At 44.7% G+C, this 12,401-nt stretch overlaps 2 protein-coding genes and 1 pseudogene across 2 annotated transcripts; 1 reads left to right on the top strand and 2 right to left on the bottom strand.

Moving 5' to 3' along the window:
* Positions 1 to 4,779: 4,779 nt before the first annotated feature.
* NDUFA1 (NADH:ubiquinone oxidoreductase subunit A1) lies at positions 4,780 to 8,168 on the bottom strand. Its single transcript, XM_043459342.1, has 3 exons — positions 8,035 to 8,168; positions 6,643 to 6,732; positions 4,780 to 5,353 (listed from the first exon to the last, which is right to left on the bottom strand). The coding sequence occupies exons 1-3, from the start codon at positions 8,134 to 8,136 to the stop codon at positions 5,333 to 5,335; spliced, it is 213 nt and encodes a 70-aa protein (XP_043315277.1). The 5' UTR covers positions 8,137 to 8,168; the 3' UTR covers positions 4,780 to 5,332.
* Positions 8,169 to 8,266: 98 nt separating this feature from the next.
* On the top strand, positions 8,267 to 9,557 carry RNF113A (ring finger protein 113A). Its single transcript, XM_043459341.1, has one exon. It carries the CDS (start codon positions 8,469 to 8,471, stop codon positions 9,498 to 9,500), a length of 1,032 nt encoding a protein of 343 aa, XP_043315276.1. The 5' UTR covers positions 8,267 to 8,468; the 3' UTR covers positions 9,501 to 9,557.
* Positions 9,558 to 11,800: 2,243 nt separating this feature from the next.
* The window catches only part of LOC122435737, a 20,144-nt pseudogene continuing 19,543 nt past the window's right edge, over positions 11,801 to 12,401 (bottom strand).

The raw sequence follows: 12,401 nt of genomic DNA, 5'->3' as shown, positions 1-12,401 counted from the left end.
TATGCTGACGATCCCCTGGCAAGTGATCCCAGTCAGCTAGCACGGGTCTTCTGAGGACTGCAAGGCCCTGAGGTGAAGTAAAGCTGAAACAAGTTTCCCACCCTCAGTGCACCTACAGTCTAGTTGGGAGGATAAACTGCGCTCACCTGACAAGAGAAGCAGTGAGTCAAATGTAGCAAGGCACCATGGGTTTGGGCAGCTTCTCAGCAAGTGTGGCTGATGACTTCACTTCCACCGTAAAAGGCCTGACTAGACTGTCCCCAGAAGGGAGAGGAGGTGACAGGAGCCCAGGGCCTTTCCTAAATGGAGGGCTGTTCTTCATCCATAAAGGCCACACACCCTGCGTACTGTGTCTGTCAGCCCCAGGTGGGCAGACCCCTGAGAGCTGTGATGTCACAAAGACCTCTTGCAATATTCCAGCGGTCCTTGAGCATGCAGGTCTGCCATTGGGGGAGTGCCTCATTGAACAGCTTCCTGCTCAGAACACAAGTCCTATGGCAGAACTGTTCCCAGATGGCTGGCCTTTTGATGGGGATGCCTAGATGGTCATTCCCACATTGGGCAGCCCTTAACAGACACTGGATGAGAACTCCAGAGTTGCCCTAGAGACCTGACCCAGCTTGACCCAAAGACTAGGCTCTTAAACTTAAGAGATGGGAGTGGGCTTCTGGGGGCCTGCACTGTTTTCTGGCCTCTAGAAACAAAGAGTATTAAGCCTAAAAGGAAAACAATCTGTCTGCTAAGTGAAACAGACATTCCCCAGCCCTGTGGTAGGTGGCACATAGGGGTACAGGCAGGTATGCCAAAGAAAATCTTAAACACACAGGGAAGATTCTTGTTTTCTTGGGGGCAAGTGACACTCCGTGTTTCCATTGTCTTCCCTTTTCTCCTACTGCCTTCAGCATTACAGTTCTTTGGTGTCATAACTGAAATTGCATAGTTGTTGAACTTACCTGGTGGCGCAATGGATAAGAATCCCCCTGCTAATGCAGGGGACATGGGTTTGATTCCTGGTCCAGGAAGATTCCACAGGCTACGGAGCAACTAAGCCTGCAAGCCACCACTACTGAGCCTTCATGCTGCAACTACTGAAGCCCGTGTGCCCCAGAGCCTATGCTCTACAACAAGAGAAGCCACTGCAATGAAAGCTTGTGCACTTCAACTAGACAGTAGCCCCTGCTTGCCACAACGAAGACCCATTTAAGCCAAAAATTAAAAAGTTAAAAAAAGAAATTGCATACTTGTTTGTAAATTTTATTTCCCGACCACCCTCTAACCCATATAATTGATTTCTCCAAGTTTTCTGGAATTGAGGAAGACACCTGCTACGAAACAAAACAACAGATGAAACAAAATGTCTGCAAACAAATAAAGCAGTATTTACATGGGTTAACACAAGTCAGATCTGCTAGGCCATTTTCTCAGTGATGCCCTGAAAAGAACAATTAGATCTTTAGTCCTCAGTCAAGATTTGTGGAAATCCCCAAACTGGTGATTTGGCTCTTTATTGCCAAAGAGACTTTGGGGGTGGCCAGAAGCATCAGACACAGAGGACACACAAATATACCAAAGAAACCTTTAACGATGAAAGATTATGCAAACATAGCCTTGGATTGATTTTTCCCAGAAATGTCCTCATCTTTTCTTTTCTCAACCGTGCACCAAACTGTGAAGGTCCTAAGAACATTCTCCTCCCCAGCTCAGACTCTACTCCAGCTCCATCTGGGAAGCATAAGAAGAGCATATCCCAAAAAAAGCATTCCTGAGTATGCCAACCTCAGAGGTGAGCTATTTGGTCAGGAGTATGTGGATGTGGCGGGGGGAGGAAGGCAGCATTATACCAGCACACAGAGACTCAAATCAAGAAGTTGAATGCTAGTGTCTTTCAAAGTGAAAGTCACTCAATCATGATCAATTCTTTGCGACCCCATGGACTACACAGTCCATGGAATTCTCCAGGCCAGAATACTGGAGTGGGTAGCCATTCCCTTCTCCAGGGGATCTTCCCAACCCAGGGATCGAACCCAGGTCTCCCACCTTGCAAGCGAATGCTTTACCAGCTTAGCCACCAGGGAAGTCAATGTCTTTAGACACACAAAATCTGCATCAACACACTTGGGAAAGAAAAACCTCTATAATCGTTCCATATGTCTTGTGTGTCACAAAAGTGTGAAAGTACAAAAGTGTAGTAGAATAATTTTGAGTTCTCAGGTCACAAAAGCATCAGAATGATGTGAAATCTTGAAAACCAAGTGATGTTTAAGTCTCCCCCTCACCCCGAAGTTTCCTGCTGAGGACGACCAGCTTCAGTCCCATCCAGTCACCACCTTCCCCTGAAACAGAGCAGGCAGCATCTACCTTGAGGGGTAAACCAGGACCTGGGTTCACACAATGGCAGGAAAATTGCATCTTTCTCTCTTTCAGAACACAACTTCAGAGCAATTCGTGTCCTTATCAAGGTTAGTACCATCTTTGCTGCAGTGTTCTGTGAACCCCCAGACTGTAATCACTGGTTCCAAGAGAGAAGCCAAGACTGCTGCCACTGCCTACTCCTGGTTACACACTGGGTCTGAGGGTCCTCCCGACACCACATTTGGGTGACTTTCGGGGAGCTGGGGGCAGACTAGACAGCTTCCACAGGCACAAGGCCATCCAGTTACAAACTACTCCACAGACACGATGTCCTGATAGCCAGAGATACCCAGGGATGGGTGCAGAGCGCCGACCATCCTCCCTTAAAAGATAGGAGATCTGAGGCTCAGAGTAGTGAAGTGACTTGCCTGAGGTCACACAGCTGACAGGGGGCAGAGCCTCCTGATGTGCTGGTACCCTCCGTGTTCCCAGTCTCCACAGTCTTTCGGAAAAGAAACGGTTTGTTCTTTGCCCTTCTCCACCTGAGATGTGTCACTCGTGGTGAGCTGGGATACACCTGTGGGAAAACAAAAGTCTCCGAGGATGGGATACAGTTCAGGTTTACAGATGAGCGGAGGGAGAACCCGGGCTTCTCAAGTGATGCTAGTGGTCAAGAACCCACCTGCCAATGCAAGAGACGTAAAGAGACGCAGGTTCAATCCCTGGGTGGGGAAGATCCCCTGGAGGACGGTATGGCAACCCACTCCAGTATTCTTGCCTGGAGAATCCCATGGACGGAGGAGCCTGGTGGGTTACAGCCCCGGGCATTGCAGAGTGGGACACAACTGGAGCAACTTAGCATGCACACACGAGGGAGAATCTGGGATCCGAACTTGAATGAAAAAAGGACGAGGAACAGGAGGAAGAAGCCATGTTGCTTGATGGAGACCTGGCTGTTTTCAGGGTTTCTCAGTCTCAGCAGTGTTGATGTCATCATGGACTTCTAAAACCTCTCTGGGAGGGCCAGCCCCTGCGCTCAGGCTGTTGAGGAGCGTTGCCGGCCTCTGGCCACTAGATGGCAGTAGCATCTCCCCAGACTCCCCGGAAGATGGTGAGCCCGTCTCCAAACTTTTGTCCACTGTCTTTTTTTCCCCACAAATATTTCACTTAAGTGTTTCCCAAACAAAGGGTAGAGCCATCGTCTTCCCCTCCCTTCTGAAAGCGTATGGCTTCCTCTAACCTTTTTCAAAGTCTTTTCCTAGTGACAATTTCATTTGACCCTAGAAATAATGATGGCAGCCTGGTAAATATAATTTCAAAGAACCATTCTTCCAAACAAGTGACAGAGGTAAAATATGTGTCAAGTGTTACCATCACAGAAGACAGAAGAACATGTGTTTATTTTTCTACGTGCACAGAAACCCTTCAGGGTAGTGTGACAGTGGGGTAGGTGATGGGCAGGGAACTGGAACAAAGTCTTTTCACTGAATAACTTCTATTGTTGGATTTTTGAGCTATGTATGGTATCTATTTTAAAAATTAAAGATAAAGAATAAAACCATTTGTATAAAATCAGCTACAAGGATGCCTTGTACAGGACAAGGAATATAGCCCATATTTTATAACTATAAATTGAGTATAACCTTTAAAAATTGTGAATCACTTTGTGTATACATGAAACATATCATATTGTACATCAACTGTACTTCAATCAAAAAGGTAATAAAACCAAATGAATGGCATCGTCAACCAAACGTCCTTTCAACTGGCCTTAAAAGCAGGTGAGTAGTGAATCTGAGGTCAGTAGCCAGATCACATCTGTCAGAGCTGCTGTAAGAAAACCCTTCTGGCTAACTGCACTTTCACAAAATCAAGAGAAACACGGGCTGCTCCCTTCGAAGCAATGGCACCCCACTCCAGTACTCTTGCCTGGAAAATCCCATGGACGGAGGAGCCTGGTAGGCTGCAGTCCTTGGGGTCGCTAAGAGTCAGGCACGACTGAGCAACTTCACTTTCACTTTTCACTTTCATGCACTGGAGAAGGAAATGGCAACCCACTCCAGTGTTCTTGCCTGGAGAATTCCAGGGACGGGGGAGCCCGGTGGGCTGCTGTCTATGGGGTCAAACAGAGTCGGACACGACTGAAGCGACTTAGCAGCAGCAGCAGCCATTACCTTCTCCAGGGGATCTTCCTGACCTGGGGATTGAACCTGCATCTCCTGCATTGGCAGGTGGATTCTTTACCACCTGGGAAGCACCGGATAAAAGATGGAGAAGAAAGGTAACTTAATTTTCTCACCTAGAGGTTCCCTGGTCACCTGGGGTGTTGATCTATACACACGGATTATCACCTTCTTCACAGTAGTTACACCTTTTCAGATCTTAATATTATCTGGTTACCTTTAGCACTGGACATGCAATTCTTTATTTCAAATACATTCATTTTAATAAACATAATCATTGTTGCTGCTCTACATAATAAGCTAAAATAAGAATCAACACTTAAGTGACTACCATATGAGGATACAGGGTGCACGGACGATGAAGGTGCAGTCTGGAATTTTAAGCATATAGGGATTCACCCAGAAAAGGAAAGAGGAAAAAAGTACTACTTTTTCTGTATTCTTCTATCAATCTCCGAAGAAACACTGTTTTCCAATATTTTAGTATCTACTACAAGAGTAGGAACTACCTTTGTGACACATAATGCGCTGGGCAGTTATTGGTGCTTGGTGTATATTACAGCTATAATTTTACAAGCCTCGGTTGCCTTCTAGTTTTTTTTAAGTGATAATGCTATATCGGGTAGATGTCTTGATCTTGGGTAGTACTATTTTAAAAAGTAAAGAAAACCTCTGATTTTTTATTTTTATTATACACTACAAAATACAATGCATGCTACACAATATGCCGCATAATCTACTAGCAGGGATAGAAGAGCATGACTGAGTTGTTCTTCATCAACCAGGAAAACGTTTCCTTAATCAATGTTCTCCAAACCCTGAAAAACAGTTTAAAAAGGAAAATGAGAGAATTCTGTTCCTCTCAAAGATGTACAATGACTCCCAGAACCTGTAATGATTCCTAGTTTTCATTTTCTGACAGTAACAAATATATCACTTTAAACTGTTTTATAAAACAACAGCCAACATCAGGAAGAGATGATTAGCCTTATTCTACTTTTTTACAAATGAAAAAAATAAAAAAAAAAAAAAAACAACGGAGGCTCAGCCAGGTTAAAAGTCCCTTGCTTAAGTCAGTCAGGAAGTAGTAGAGTCAAGTTCAGGGACCACTCACCCCCTCTAGAACTTTTGCCCTGTAAGCATGACACTGTTTGGAAGACCATTCTATAACACTCAGTTCACAACCAAATGCTTCAGAAACTATACAGTAAAAGTGTCATCAGTGATGGCATTTCTTCCAGGTTGTTAAAATAACACAATCCAGGTATTCTGTTTCTATTACAGGAATAATCTTTTTAAAGAATGAGGACAAACTCCTACAACATATAAGAACATACTATTAGGCCGAACCATATGAAAATGCTACTGCTTGACCATTTTTGACCCCCACAAAAAAAAAAATCATTTCGTGATTCAATCAAATACAAATTATAGTAACTCTTTAATGTACTGGTGCATGAATTGGCAAACCAATGGAGTATAGAAGAGTACATTAGTGAAACAGGCCCATGTATATATGGATATTTAGTTTACTAGAATGGTATCTGAAACAAACAAAAAAATGGACTGTTCTATAAGATAATTCTGACAACTGGCTGTTTCTTGGAATAAACTAAAGTTAAATCCTTGCTTCACATTATACCCCCAAATGACCTGTAGACAGGTCAGAGTACTAACTGTAAAAAAGGGGAAAGGATTGTTAATTGTATTTGGAGAAACTGTAGAAATATTTTTTAGAATCTTGGATACGAAAGTCCTTTGTATCAATGTAAACTATGATAAACAGAACATCCATATTAAAAATCTATCTGATGAAAGCCAGGATAAAGTAAAAAAGACAGCAGACAGAAAAATATTTGCCGCATATAAAAGAGACAAAAGATTAACATCTGTAATGTATAATAAGAACCTCTATAAATCAAAAAGAAAAAAGACAACAGAACAAGAAAGGATATAAGCAGACAATGCAGAGAATAAGATGATCATTAGTATGTAAAAGGTGCTACTTTAATTTGCATTTTCCCAGTCTGCTGTAAGCCCTTTGGCAAAGCGTTAACCAGAATGCATCTCAACCCTGACAGGTGGGCTAGCATCAGAGCCATCTTACCTTTGACACATAGTAACGGTTTACTCCAGAGACACGCCTATCTCTTTCCATCATATACCACTGATATGAATAATGGGCAATCCTTTTTTCCTACAATGAAAGGAAATCATTATTGCAGTTTATAAAGGTGAGTGGGCCAATAGAAAGATATTAGAACTTTAATTAATAAGTGACATTCCAGAAAAATGGAATCATCACTCATATAAAAACCAAATTAAGACAGAATCTTAAATAAAATCGGACCACTAAACTTTAAAATTAAGACAGTAACCATGACTTCTTACACATTCTGTTTTAACCAGCATCATTTTTTTTCTTTCCTTTTTTTTTTTTTTAAGTCATGACTACTTGTTCCTTTTGGGGACGCTGGGATGAAAGAACAGCGGTAGGTCACAAGTGAAAGACGATCACAAAACCAGAAACCAAATACATTGATACTTCAGAGTTAACGTAAAGAACTAGTTAGAAAAATCACAATCCTAAAGTGAAAATCAGGAGTTTGAGCTAAATTCCTAAAGGCTTGCAAGAGAAAGTGGGGGGTAAAAAAAAAAATGTCAAGGTAAAAAAACCTAATTAAGGGGAATTCCCTGGCCGTCCAGTGATTAGGACTCAGCGCTTTCACAGCCAGTTGCCCGGGTTCAATCCCTGGTCGAGGAACTGAGATTTCGAAAACAGCCTGTCAAGCCCCCCGCCCCCCCCAAAAAAAAACTAATTAAATCAAGTTTAGGAAAAAGTGAAAAACGAGAAGCTACCGAGATATGGATGCGAAAAATTAAAATCAAAATCCAGCCAGAAAGGAGACTTGGGGTGGAGGCAAGACTAATTGACGCCTCTCTCCTCTGCCTAGGTAGGGCTTCACTGGTGGTTCAGACGGTAAAGACTCTGCCTGCAATTCAGGAGACCCCGGTTCGATCCCTAGGCCGGGAAGATCCCCTGGAGAAGGCAATGATAACCCACTCCAGTATTCTTGCCTGGAGAATTCTATGGACAGTGGAGCCTGGCGGGCTACAGTCCATGGGACTGCAAAGAGTCGGGCACGACTGAGCGACTAATACTTTCCATTTTCTTTCTCCTCTGCCTAAGAATTTGGACTTGACCTCTTTTAATCTCCTACCTTTCCAGCCCCCAGTCTCTACTCCACCCTCCAGCCCTGGCTTCACCCAGTAATCTTACTAAATCCTTACTAAAGTGGAACACGGTTCCGGACGGGTTTCGTTCCGCAAGTCTACGTTTTTAGGCAAAAAAAAAAAAAAAAAAAAAAACTGGCGAGAACGGATCTCAGTATTCCCCATCTCGGAGAGAGCCTCCGGGTCCTAAGGGCCTCCCGACGCCCCCATCCGTTACGTAACGGCAGCGCTGGAATCAGCCGCCGGGCCGGAGAAGCCGCCTTACCTTGCCCCCGTTACTGAACCTGTGGATGCGCGCGGTGGCCATTCCCGGGATGAACAAGCACACGCCCATGACAGCGATCCCGGGGAGAACCTCGAACCACATCGCGACGCCGTTCCCGAGGCCAAACACTCCCTTCCAGGTCCCTTAAAGGTGACCCGGCTTCGAGCTCTTCCGGGTAAGCTCCGCGGCTGCGCGCGAGTGGGGCCGCAGTCACGTAAGCGCCAGAGGAAGCGACGGGGCGCGGCAGGGCTCAAGAGGAGCGCGCGCCCGCGCTCTCGCACACTGCCTGCTCTCGCACACTCCCTACTCCCGCAGTCCTCTTTCTGCAGCAGATTTTGCGTCAACTCGCCGCCGTGCGCCCGACGTGCAGTAACGCCAGCCAGCCCCGCGCCAGCCAGCAGATCATCGCCGTTTCGGACCTCAAGACTCTAAAAATGGCAGAGCAACTTTCCCCAGGAAAGACGACAGACCAGGTGTGCACCTTTCTTTTCAAAAAGCCTGGGCGAAAAGTGGCTGCAGGCCGCAGAAAGCGCCCGATCTGCAACCAGGAGTCCGGAGACAGCAGCAGCAGCAGTGACGAAGGGAACACTGTGGTTCGCCCGGAAAAGAAGCGAGCGGTCCACAATCCGATGATCCAGAAGACCCGTGGCAGTGGTAAACAGAAGGTGGCATACGGCGACCTGAGCAGCGAGGAGGAGGAGGAAAACAAACCCGAGAGTCTCGGCGTGGTCTATAAGTCCACTCGCTCGGCGAAGCCCGTGGGGCCGGAAGATATGGGGGCGACTGCTGTCTACGAGCTAGACACAGAGAAGGAGCGTGACGCACAAGCCATCTTTGAGCGCAGCCAGAAGATCCAGGAGGAGCTGAGGGGCAAGGAAGATGACAAGATCTATCGGGGAATCAATAATTATCAGAAATACATGAAACCCAAGGATACGTCTATGGGCAATGCTTCCTCCGGAATGGTGAGGAAGGGCCCCATCCGAGCTCCCGAGCATCTGCGGGCCACCGTGCGCTGGGATTACCAGCCCGACATTTGTAAAGACTACAAGGAGACGGGCTTTTGTGGCTTCGGAGACAGCTGTAAATTCCTCCATGACCGTTCAGATTACAAGCACGGGTGGCAGATCGAACGCGAGCTTGATGAGGGTCGCTATGGCGTCTATGAGGACGAAAACTATGAAGTGGGAAGCGATGAGGAGGAAATACCATTCAAGTGTTTCATCTGTCGCCAGACCTTCCAAAACCCAGTTGTCACCAAGTGCAGGCATTATTTCTGCGAGAGCTGCGCGCTGCAGCATTTCCGCACCACCCCGCGCTGCTATGTCTGTGACCAGCAGACCAATGGCGTCTTCAATCCAGCGAAAGAATTGATTGCTAAACTGGAGAAGCACCGAGCTGCAGAAGAGGGTGGTGCTTCCGATTTCCCAGAAGACCCCGATGAGGATCCAGTTCCCATTACTTAAATTTCCCCATTATTCTCAAATCTCAAAATAAACGTTTTGTTGTTTTGGAAATCTTAACTCGTGTCCTTCCTTTCTAGGGAAAGTGAGTGAAAGGAAAAGGTGGGTGGTGAAGTGGGGTCCTGGATGGATGGCTTGCAAAAGCATCAAGGTAGGTAAAATCTGGAGTTTTACCTGGCATAAATGCTGCCTGTGTGTAACAGTTACTTTTCATAACCCTTTTACATAAATTTGGGGGATGGGAGAAGTTCAACAAAAGAGCTAGAATTTGCTTGAAGTGACCAAAGCTGTGATTAAAAACAAGAACTGAACCTATTTATTATATCACAATTATGAATCACTTAATAATTTACAAAAGTATTTTCATGCATGATCTTTTGGGAGCCTGTAGTACTTCAAAATACACCCCAGCCAAGGTGTGTGTCAGGGGTTGGGGGAGCAGTGAGAGTGGGAGAATTAGGATGGGGGACCTGTAGCTAGACCTGCAACCTGTGTGTATGGGGAATGTTCCTTGCTCTCCTTGAAGCATAGGTAACTCCTTCCATGGATGATTGAAATGGTCTATGCTCCGGGGTCCAATATGATAGCCACTAGCTTCATGTGGCTGTTGGAACATTTGAAATGTAGCTGGTAGTGACCCTATGCAGTTCTGGACTGAACTTGTGAACCTGCAGAAGGCAAAAGCCTAACATTTTATAATCCAGTGTCTGAAACTATTTTCATAGAGCTGATCATGCCCTATTAATCTATGTACCTGTTTTCCCAACTAGCCTGTGAATTTCTCAGTGACCAGGCCAGTGCTTGGCATATAATAAGCACTTAATAAATAAACTCAGAGAGGTCTGAAAAAGGAGATCAGGGCCAAAGCCTTGAACCCAAGCCGAGGAGCTTTGACTATATTCTGTAGGTAAAGAGATTTGGGGAGGGGAACACAATCAAACTTTTTTTAATGTTACTATGGTTACAGTCTATCAGACTGCAGCAAGATGGAAGGCAGAGAGGCCAGTTAGGACAAATGACTAGTAAATTTTTACTGATCTAACTAGAATTTGGGCTGATCCCAGGGAAAAGATATAAGAATAAATTGTGGGTTAGAATTTTTATATTCATATACATTAATCTATTTAAAGATATTCTTTGAGGAGCCACTCTTGTAAGGCACTGTGCCTAGCATACGGGATGTTAGCAAAGAAGATAGACATAGCCCCTGACCTCATGGAGCTGGACATCACACAGTGCAGGTTTGATGAGTACAAAAACAAAAGTGCACTGGGCTGACCTCTCAGGATTAAGCCAATTCCAGCCCTTGAGAGAATTCAGAATCAAAGTCATTTCATACAATGTCATATATTCTTTAACAGAATGTTTTAAGTACAGTGGGGATACATGAGAAGCCTAGCGGGAAAAGGGATGGGGAATACATGTAAATCCATGGCTGATTCATGTCAATGTATGACAAAAACCACTACAATATTGTAAAGTAATTAGCCTCCAACTAATAAAAATAAATGGAAAAAAAAACAGAAAAAGAAAGAAAGTATGACACAGAAAACAACATTTAAGGGATGAGACAAAAAAAAAAAAAAAAACCAGGAGAACAGGAAAGAGAAAGTTGTAGAGGCAGTTGGAGAAAGAGAAATTTAGGTGGCGCTAGTGGTAAAGAAACTGCCTGCCAATGCAGAAGATGTAAAATGATGTAGGTTCGATCCCTTAGTCAGGAAGATCCTCTGGAGGAGGGCATGGCAACCCACTCCAGTATTCTTGCCTGGAGAATCCCTTGGACAGAGGAGCCTGGCGGGCTACAGTCCATAGCATCACAGAGAGTCAGACACAACTGAAGCAACTTAACAGACACACTGAGGTGGAAGGCAAAGGAAGACAGTGTTCTAAAAAGTGTTATGGGAAGAAACAGGACAACGAGTAGCAAAAAGCGTGGTATGCTCAAGGTTATTTTTCATGTTTACAAGGTTTATGATTAAAATTTTTAAAAGAACTATTTTTATTACTCTAATTAAATGGTGCAACTTCATTTCATAGGTGAAAACTAAATAGTTATTCTTACAAATTAGAAAAAAATTAAATACGGGGGTGGTTCCCTGGTGGCCTAGTGGGTAGGACTCTGGGCTTCCACTGCCATGGCCCGGGTTCAATTCATGGTCAAGGAACTGAGATTCCCACAAGCCCTGCGGCATGGCCAAAAATAAATAAATAAATATGGGGGGATAAAGAGCATGCCAGCCGAGATGAGTTGCAGCTGGACCCTAAAGGTGCTAACCTAGTCTGAGAGTTCAGAGGAGGCTCCCCTAGGAGATGACCCTCAACTGGAGACCTGTAAATGGGGGTTAGGAAGAGGATCCAAGTCAGAGGGTCAGTATATCCCAAGGACCTGAAGTGAGAGACTGGCTTCAGCTAAGAACTCCAAGCAGTCCAGGATACTAGAGGAAAAAGACAGGTGGCCAGGTAGTCAGGGCCAAAGATCAGCCACCTTGCTGTCATGTTAAGGACTCTGGACTTTATCAGAAAGGCAAAGGGATGCCATCAAAAGGTTTTAAGAAAGAAAGTGAGCTGATCAGATTTGAATTTTAAAAAGATAATTCTGCAGTGTGAGGAATGGACTGTCTTGGAGACAAGACAGATCAGACTGGAGGCTGGTACACCAGTTGACGTGATATCATGGCAGACTGGACTAGACTGGGGACTGTGGACATTCATTTAATAAATAGTGTTTTGTTTTGTTTTTTACCATTCTAAAGCCTTTATTAGCATCAGGTAGATCATTTCATTATAACTTCTTAACTTCAAGACAGCCATTGAAATAACTTGCTGGAGGTTACCTAAGGCCCATAGGAGCAAAATCTCAGTCTGGGATTGGGTAGATAAATACCAAAAGATTAATGTACCCCA

This window comes from Cervus canadensis, chromosome X (assembly GCF_019320065.1).
Source record: "Cervus canadensis isolate Bull #8, Minnesota chromosome X, ASM1932006v1, whole genome shotgun sequence".
Lineage (NCBI taxonomy): Eukaryota > Metazoa > Chordata > Mammalia > Artiodactyla > Cervidae > Cervus > Cervus canadensis.
This window is presented reverse-complemented; position numbering and strand designations above follow the sequence as displayed.